A 10,295-nucleotide genomic window follows, 5' to 3' on the forward strand; every position below is an offset into this window, starting at 1 on the left:
TAATTAATATGTGTCTTCTCCTCAGACTCCAGTTCCTTAATGAGAATATTATGCATAACCTTCCCATCAAATTCACTCAAATCCGAAAATTTCTATTCGTTGTCACAAACAAATTCTTCTGTACTATACAATATATTAACTTGAACATCATTTAAATATATAAAGTCTTCCTCTAAAAATTCTTATTTTAGATTGATTCCGACATTTTGAATCTCTTCTAAACTAATTTCATGATCTTGTGGATAACTATTTGACTTACCTCCTTGTAAACCTTTATTTGCTTGTTGAACGTCATAACCATTGCCATTACATGTAGTTTTTACAAAAATTGCAACACATTCTTTAAAAAAGTTAGACAGACCATTAAAAATCTCAACATCTTCATCATTTGAGATTTCAACAAGAATGTTATTGTCAAGATATCTTAGTCTCATGTTTATCTAATTGTTATTTACCTTTTGATCTATGTTACATTTCTTGCTCACAATTTAGATTAATCCCTCAAACGTCATGTGTTTTGGAATTTTAATAAATTTCCTATTACCTTCAACATATTTTATTATATTATCATCTCTTTCTATCCATTGCTCTTTATCTATTTGAAACATATCCCGTCATTTAGATTATTCCTACAATAATCAATATTGATAACCAAATTTATTTGAAAATAACATAAGAAAGTGTATAAATATAATCAACATAAATAACATAACAAAAAATACTATTTAAATATTATTTTAAGAAGTTTGAGTTTTATCATTTTATTTTTATTGCACAAGTATGCGTATTCCATTCTATAATTTTACTACATATTGTAACTATTAATATATTCTAAATAATTTGATATTAATTTTATAAAATATCACTTTACCCTTATATTGTCAAATTTCATTTCATCCACAAATAATATCTTTTGCACATTTTATTATAAAATATCATTTCATCCCTTACTATTATACTCACAAAATACCTCTTATATCTTTTTTCTATTTCAATTTTTAAACATAATTTTAAATTATTATATAACACATCATATATAATTGTATTATCAATAAAAATAATAATAATTAAAGTTAAAATATGCATGAATATCTTGATATTTCAAACTTTTTTCTTTCGCTTGAAATCAGGATCATAAACTTTTTTCTCTCTCTTAAAATCTTTATTGAATAATGAGTAAAATTATATATATTTTCTCTGAACTAATACTTGAATAGAAAAATGTAATTCACTCATGTTAAAATGTTAAGGTGAACTCTGCCTGGATACAGGGTTCTTCTTTTGTTCCAACAAGAGGACGCAGAAGTTGGGCAATTCTAATACACTAAACAAATGAAAGAAAATGGAGTACGTAAATTAATGGTAGAAACACCGTACTACCTAACTTAATAATAAATATAATTAAAGACATAAATTCAATTTTAATCTCCGAAGCCAAATAGAAAAATGTAAAAAGAAAAGTCAGTGATCGTGGTGGATGTAATGTAAGTAAAGAAAATGCCCAATTTCCTCATCCCACTGCAAGTGCACAACACTTGGCATCAATCGCTTTTCGTTGCCACGTCACCGCGCAACCCAATTCCCTTGATACAATATTTGGTTAAATGAGACTCAACCGCTTCCCATTGCTTTTATAACAAGAGCCATCTCTCTCTTATTCCCTTATCTTCTCTTCTCCTTCGCAACTCCTTACAGGCCAGCTTCTTAGACCGCCCTTAGAATTCTCGGCAGCAATTTATTTCTCTTCGAAATCTCGTTTAATTGATCCTTAAGCCACACAATCATGAATAACGAATAGTAAGGCATTTTTTTCTGTATGAATTTGATTTTTACGTTGATTTTCGGTATGATTGATGTACTTCTGTTCTGAATATATTAGGTTTTTTAATTTTTTTTTAATATTTTTTGCGTTAGTAGGATTCATCTATTGTTTTAATAATTGATGAAATTATGTGGTGTTGATTGGATCGTTGATTCAGATCTTGTTGACCTAGTTTCAGATCCATTGATCTTTTCTGTCTTGTATTTCGTTTTAATGATCCGTTGAGCATAAAGAATAACAAATTTTTAAAATTGGTTATGTAAAAATTATGAGCTTATTCGGCAGAAAGTTTGGATAGAAGATTTAATGATCTGATTGACTTAACTGTAGGGGAGGCTGCTGAGAATTTTTGGGCATTATTTATTTTTAAATTTGAGAGTTTGTTAATTTTCTATAATATTATTTTTGCAGTGACTATCTGTTCAAGCTTTTGCTCATTGGAGATTCTGGTGTTGGGAAATCGTGTCTGCTTTTAAGGTTTGCTGTAAGTTCTTTTTTCATGCTGTACTTGTGTGCTTCAAGTTTTAGTTTTTTTAATGTATACTGAAATGCAGTAGAAATGGTAATTTCAGTCTGACTTTAGGACCTCCGACCCTTCATAACCTTAATGGAAAGGGGATTCTTTGATAGAAACAGGGAAGAGGACAGAGACGAGGATGGGGATGGGGACGGGGATGAGGATGAAAAAAATTCCTACAGTCGGGGACGAAAATACATATGTCCCCTTCCTGCCCCGTTCCTGTCCTTGTCTCCGTCCTTTTATATTAATATATTTACTGAAAATACTATCATATTTTGATAGTTTTAGAGTATTTATGTTTTTCAAATTTATTTAGATTTTTGTTGTATATAGTAAAGTGGTTAATATATTATATTTGTGACATTTGAAATAATGAATTGATTTTTATTTTACTTAATTTTGTTATTTAATATATTTATATTGTGTTTAGAGGGTATACGAAAAAAATTTTTCCTGCGGGTATGGGAAGGGGATTTTTTCCTGCGGAGAAATGAAATTATTTTTATTCCTGTAACGGGGACGAGGACTGAGATTGAGATCCCCTCCCTACCCCTCTCCGTTGTCATCCCTAAAATGCAGTTATGTAGATGTTTCATTCAGTGAGCATGCTAGTTTCCTTGGTAAATATCTTGGGAGATACATTTAGTGATGGTTAAAATGTGGTTTTAGGAAAACGTTTTTTTATTGTTGTTTAATTTTTCAATGGAAAATTACTTGTAGGGATAGTTCTAAATATTCTTATGGCTACAGAAATTTGAGATTCTTTAACTATGACTATCTATTTTATAAACTGATTTGGAAGACTGGTGCATGTATTGCAAAAGTTGGGATTAAAAAAAACAAACAAGGAAATAGAAAGTGAGGCTGCTGCGTCATGGGCTTGTGTCAATGAATATTAAACTGCTTAGTAATGTTGGTTATTATGTTTTGTAAAACAGGATGATTCATATCTCGAGAGCTACATTAGCACCATTGGAGTTGACTTTGTGAGTAATTAATTTCTTTGTTTTTATTTTTAATCTTTTTGCTCTATTGTATGTATGCTGAATTAACTTTCTACTGTGGCCTGCTATTCAGAAAATCCGCACAGTGGAACAGGATGGAAAAACCATTAAGCTCCAAATTGTGAGTTCTTTTTCTACTTTCTGCATTTCCTTTACTATCATTACTTTAAAATAAGTTTCCATATATAGGTTGGTTATCGTCACTTTTATGTTGGAATTATAGAAGTTGTGTCACATTGCCTCCTATTGAAATTGATTGAAAACTAAGATATATTTCCCAGAATTTATGTTTTACATAGTCCATAGCTATTATTATTCTGGAATTGCTATTTCAACAATCATAAGTTTCACATTTTTATCAAAAAATTAAAAATTTTCTGATTTCTTTTCTCCGAAAACTTTAAGTCATGTCTTTTATAACAAAGCTTGTTTATCTTCCTTTCTTAGAATAATCTGAAATCTAGCATGTAAGTATTCTTTCATTTCTATGGAGATAAACTTGTTCAGCACTGTGTCATGTTGTCGTTCTCATTGCTTTGTTTATGTTTCCTGTACACTCAGTGGGACACTGCTGGCCAAGAGCGTTTTAGGACAATCACTAGTAGCTACTATCGTGGGGCTCATGGCATCATTGTGAGTGTTTCATGATTTCTTTTCATTTAATTTTGTATACCACTTCTCACTTGGTGTAAGAGTTGTCCTCATGCTGGTGCTCCTCAGGTAGTTTATGATGTCACAGACCAAGATAGCTTCAACAATATTAAGCAGTGGTTGAATGAAATTGATCGCTATGCAAGTGAAAACGTCAACAAGCTTTTAGTTGGTAACAAGTGCGATCTCACAGCAAACAAAGTTGTTTCCTATGAGACAGCCAAGGTAATTTTAGTTATGTGGGCCACTTAGCACATTTGTTTAAAATACATTGCTCCAACTTCTCAATGGGGCATTAATCTGTTTTCTTTGTTTAGGCATTTGCTGATGAAATTGGAATCCCGTTCATGGAAACAAGTGCAAAAAATGCCACCAATGTTGAGCAGGCTTTCATGGCCATGGCTGCAGCAATCAAGAATAGGTATTGTTTCTTCCAATTTGTTATTTGGAAAGAAACATAGTTGATAATTATTATCTGAGTTTACAGCTATTGTTTATGGCATGTACAAATTTCATCCCCTTTACCTGTTGGTCCAATTGTATAGGATGGCAAGTCAACCTGCCACGAACAATGCGAGACCACCAACTGTGCAGTTTCAAGGACAGCCTGTCAACCAGAAATCCGGTTGCTGCTCAACTTAAACCTATGATCAGTATTTATCTGTGGAATGTAAGACTAGTTCTATCTTCTTAATATACATTTATATCAAGATTATTTGCTTTTCTTGTTGACTCAACAATCTTCTAATGTTTCCATTCTTTTCATTGTATTTGATTTTTAAAATAATATTTGTACAAATTAGGAATGTTGGGAATAGCAGTATTTGACCTGCCCTCCCCATTTCATTTTTATTCTTCACTTCATTATAGTTAACTTCTTTCTCAAAGGTTTGATGAAAGAAAGTTGGGCTAAAGAGGGGATATGAAATGGATACTGAATAACAAATTTCTGCACTGCAGATCCAAGGCAGAAAAAATGATTCTTCAGAATTTGATTATAGTTTGAACACCAATGTTATGAAGCCACATATTGGAAATAATAAAACTATATATATTTTTTTACAGTAAGTATCAATCTGGGTACCAACTCATAATAAGCATTAAAGAATGGAGTTTGTGGCCTACAGCAGAGGAAAATAAAAGCTGGCATAAGGTGGATAATGGAGAATGGGGCCGACAAGCTCTTCAAATTACTGTTCCTTATTGAAACATTAATCTCTACTTAGTTTTGACATCTTTAAGCATAGCTTTTCTGTTTCAACTGAATGCGACTTCTAAGTGAAGACACTATCTTATCTCCAACATTCTTTGAAGTTTCAAAGTTTGTTGATGGTTATGACTAGCCTAAATGCTCTATGGCCGAGCCTTTTTCTGTTGTCATCATTTCCTCGTTCTTCTATATATCGGTGTCATGCAACTCCGAAGTACACTCCCAAACTACCAAAAATCAAATGCAACTTCAAGAACCAACAAGATTGCGTACTGAAACACCTCAAGAATCTTATTGAAAAATTAACAAAGAAACTGTTTTTATACAGCCTGTTGCCAATCTACATGTAGTTGTCAAACAGATCACCACCGTTTATTTCTAACAAACATGAACTACTTGTTATAGAATTTCAGCCTTTAGATCTTGATAAAAAGAAACTGACTAAAGAAAACAAAAGATGAAATAAAAAAAATGAAAGAGAACATGTCGAAGCTGAAGGAACAATCGATTTTACTCAACTTACAATCGAAAGTCAATCAGCAATCAAATCATAGGTTTTTTACGAAAAATTATCAATTATATTATTAAATACATGAACATAATATAATTAAGGGAGATTTGAGTGTATCTCGAAATACTTCTAAAAGCAAATAAAGAAATCTTTGTCCGAAGATATCAAGTAAAGAAACTTCTCAAATTTTATTCTCCCTCTCAAATAAGTTACATCCTCTCCATTTTATAGAGGCGAGTAAGGGTTCGAATTTCATTGGATTTTAAATCCGCCCAACATAATAATTTTAATTTCAACTAAAGTAAAAAAGAAAATAGTAAAAAAAATACTTGGCTAACTAGCTGACACATACAACATATAACATTACGATCTATTTGTCTCCCATGTGTTTTGCAAACGGACTAAGAATCTAATTATTTTATCTAAATGAAAGAGTTTTGATTATATCTCGACTATGTAGTGTTGGCATCATCTTGACCTTCTGTTTGCCATCCACATCTTTGGTACACGTGTTGATCATTTTTAGGTTGATCAAATCTCCTTCCTTCTTGGGCTTAAATAGAATAGGATCTGTTTATCAAGTCCATAAAGTTTCCAAAAGATTCTTCTAAAGCCTTTTCATCCTCACTTTGGGTTTCGGCCTCATAAGTTAAAACTATTCGAAGAATATCTTCTGTGTCTTCTATCAAGGCCTGCTTTGAAAGGTTAGCGAGATTGAATCCATCTGCTATGTTTTGCAATTTGGCCTTGTTTTCCTTGAACAAAGTCTCCTGATTTTTTTACACCTATTTGGTAATACAACAATGATTCCTTTGTCAATGTGGATAATAGAGTTCTTCTTTAGAAGATCATTCACTTTGGTGCGAACCTATATAACTTTTACAATATGCATTTTAGTCTAATACCGGTCTTCTTTGTCAAGTCTTTTCTGAATTTCATGTAGTTCATATGATCCTATAGAGGCATCATGTTGAACCATTGTAAAATTCCATGGTTCAACTACAATGAATTCCCATATTTGTATACGTTAAATATCATCCATCTCTTACAATGAAGAAGTTATCATGCAAGTGAATGTGTGAATCCTCATGTCCAGTACACAGAGGGCTTGCTTTACAACATTTGGTATGTTTAGGTCTATTATTGCTTCCTATACTTCGATTTCCATTACATCTATCCATCCTCTTTGTAGAATATTTCCACAATATCCTTTCTTAAAGAGTTTCCATAGAATATGTGATTTCATAGCTCCATTTGTATAGATAGATAATCCTAAGAGAAAATCTCTCAAATCTTCTTTATCCAAATGAGCTATTAACTCCTTCAAAGTTATTGTTTGGTGATTTGGCATCTCAAACATGGATATTCCTTCCATTAATTTTAACTTAAGTGTTTTGATTTCGAAGAATAGAACTTCCATAAAATTCTTTTACTTTGTAGTATATTTTATCAGCCTCAAGCTATGCAAGTCTCCTTGCAAGTTTCTGCATTAATCGATCGAGCTTTACTTCGCCTTTTCTTATCGTCATTGTGATTCGACAATGAGCTTCTAGATCTTCCCATAATGCTTTACTGGCTTCTGTTAGCTGTAATTGTCTTAGAATTTTAACTTTTCTACAGTATTCAAAGTTTTCTTTTTTTGCAAGTTTTTCTTATTTGGAAACAATATTCTCCTATAATGCAGTAATAACCTGTTTTATTAGAGTATCTAGATTTTCCATTGTTGAAATATCTTCTTTTGTTTGAAAACAATGTTCTTGCTTTATAGTCTTCTTAGATGGGTAGTTTCTTTGCAAATGTCCTTGCGATTTGCACTTAGAGCCTAAGAAACACTTTCCAGTTTTCTTCTAGTCCATTTTTCTATAATACTTTGGATAAAAAGTTAGCAACAAAATTAGATTTACTAGATATGTATTCAATCTTCATGTTGTATTTTGCAAACCAGATTTGTTATCTAATTAATCTAGTTTTATCATCCTTTAGAGATAGTTTCATAAAAGACATAAAATGTTTAGAATATATCCTTAAAGTAAATGTGTAACATCCCTCCCTAGAAGTACTATCCATCGAAGGAGAAATGTTACGAATTAATATTCGTAGCATCTATTTTTTTTTCTTTTTTTAATACTTTAAAATAAATGCATCATTAAAAGTGTTTAGAAAGTATTCCAAGAAAACTGAAAATCTGGAAGCGAACAAAAGATGTATATACTCATATGAAAACTCATCTGAAAGCATCTGAAAACAAGGAGTAATCATATGCAACTGTACCATAATCTCAAAAAGTCAAAAGTCAATAAAAACATGTCACTGTATGCATGTAATATAAACCAGAGATAACTTGCTCCAGCCAGATCTACCTACGCTGACCTGACCCTGCCTCGCAGCTACCTCGATCACCTGTACCTGCAATCAGGAAAGAAAAGGGAGTGAGTGAGTGATAAGAACACTCAGTAAGAGAAAAAATTAAGTAAACTATCCCTTTTTCCTGTTCTAACTCACTTTTGGGACTCAACCTCACATCCTAACCTCTATAAGAGATTGAGGGGATAATTTAGTTCACTCTTTACTATTTGGGTCATACTTTGTCCCATCTGGTGTCTATTTAATACTTTCTGGAAGCTAACTATAGGGATTTGACACTTTTCTAAGCTCAAGCTCTTTTTCTTTCACTACACTATTTCTGAATCTGAATTGAGCTCTACTGCGAGCGGACCCTACTAGGGGTCTATGTCCTACTACGGACGTGTCCTACTGCGGACGTGCCCTACTACGGGCGGTGTAGTGTAAAGTGCCCCCTCATAGTTTATAGCATGCATGCGAGTCTTATATCTTACTAATTTCGCTTCCATCTAAATTTATTCATAACTCACCAGACATTACTCTTGGGACGACCTTTGAATCTTGAGTCCCAACCTTTTCTTACTTTTATTTCTTTTCTTTTTCTCTTCTTTTTTTTTTTTTTCCTTTCCTTTCCTTTCCTTTCTTTTCTTTTCTTTTCTTTTCTTTTCCTTTCTTTTCTTTCCAAACTGTGAAATACTGTTCACAGCCCTGTTCATTTGACAGGGCAGCCTTCTTTTTCATACAATTTCACAGTCCAAACGGTTCCTAATTCATACAAGCTATATATCGTTGAAAAGAGGATTCAAATAGCTTTCTAACAAGCTATAATAGCACTCATAATTCATTCAATCAGGCAGTCAAAACAGCAGATAAATTCAGTGGCAAAAACTGCCTCCCCTGTTTATTTTATAAAGCAGTCCTTGTGTTTCATGCAATATTTAACAATTCACATGATCCCCAATTCATACAAGCTATATATCATTGGAAAGAGGATTCAAATAGCTTTCCAACAAGATATAATAGCACTCATAATTCCATATATAAGGCAGTCAAAACGTGAGATAAACTCAGTGACAAAACTGCCTCCTCTGTTTATTTAGTAAAACAGTCCTTTCGGTTTATACAATATTTAACAATCCAAATGATCTCTAATTCATACAAGCTATATATCATTGGAAAGAGGATTCAAAGAGCTTTCCAACAAGATATAATAGCACTCATAATTCATCAGATAAGGCAGCCAAAACATGGGACGAACGCAGTGGCAAAAACTGTAAATATTATGCAACTTTCTGCCATAAACAAAATCACATACATAGACATCCCAAATGGCAAAACAATATTCCTCAACATCAAAATCAACATTTATAACCTAGATCTAAGAAACCAAAAGCTTAAAACATGTCACATATCAAGGATGATATTCCTTACCTTGTTTCAAGCCAAATCTTTGTAAGTTGGCTTCCTTCTCCTTGTTTTGTTTCCTTTATCACCAAGATCACTTCAAATCAATACCAAAACACACTAACACATTCACATAACATGCATATAAACATAGATGAAAGGAGAAGGAAGGAGATCTTTGGTTACCAAAGTTTCCAAGTGCTTCCTTTTCTTTTCTTTTCTTTCTTCTCTTCCAAACTCCTTCCGATCCTTCCTTATTTTCTTCAAGAAAACAAAGAAAAGTATGAAGAATGGTGGCTGCTGGAGGCTGCTGGAATATGGACGAAAATGATGAAAAGTCTTCTCTATAAAGCCTTATCTCTTTCTCTTTTTCTCTTTGTCTTTTTCCTTTTCTTTTTTTTTTTCTTTTTCTTTAGGTATATATATATATATATATATATAAACACACCCATACATATATATATTTAAAATGAGAAAAATCTCAAAACAGGGTCAAAAGACATAATTGCCCCTGAAATATACCTGAGGGTATTACAACTCTTCCCCCCTCACAAGAATTTCGTCCTCGGAATTCACAAAAACAACTCTGGATGCTTCTCCTTCATGGTTTGCTCCATTTCCCAGGTAGCCTCCTCTAACTTCTGGCTTCTCCACAAGACTTTTACTAGAGGAATCTGTCGGTTCCTTAGTTGTTTAATTCTTCTGTCAAGTATCTGAATCGGTTTTTCTTCATAACTAAGGTCTTCTGATAACTTAATATCTTCTGTATTCACAACCTGGGAATGATCACCAAGACATTTTCTTAACGATGAGACATGAAATACATCATG

General features: G+C 32.5%; 1 protein-coding gene across 1 annotated transcript; it reads left to right on the forward strand.

Annotated features, from left to right (window-relative positions):
* The first annotated feature begins 1,545 nt into the window (after nt 1–1,545).
* LOC123203869 (GTP-binding protein YPTM2-like) lies at nt 1,546–4,856 on the forward strand. The gene is made up of 8 exons (XM_044620333.1): nt 1,546–1,797; nt 2,234–2,306; nt 3,281–3,328; nt 3,420–3,467; nt 3,908–3,979; nt 4,067–4,222; nt 4,315–4,418; nt 4,543–4,856. Exons 1-8 carry the CDS (start codon nt 1,784–1,786, stop codon nt 4,637–4,639), a joined length of 612 nt encoding a protein of 203 aa, XP_044476268.1. The 5' UTR covers nt 1,546–1,783; the 3' UTR covers nt 4,640–4,856.
* Nucleotides 4,857–10,295: the final 5,439 nt, after the last annotated feature.

Source organism: Mangifera indica, chromosome 20 (assembly GCF_011075055.1).
Source record: "Mangifera indica cultivar Alphonso chromosome 20, CATAS_Mindica_2.1, whole genome shotgun sequence".
Lineage (NCBI taxonomy): Eukaryota > Viridiplantae > Streptophyta > Magnoliopsida > Sapindales > Anacardiaceae > Mangifera > Mangifera indica.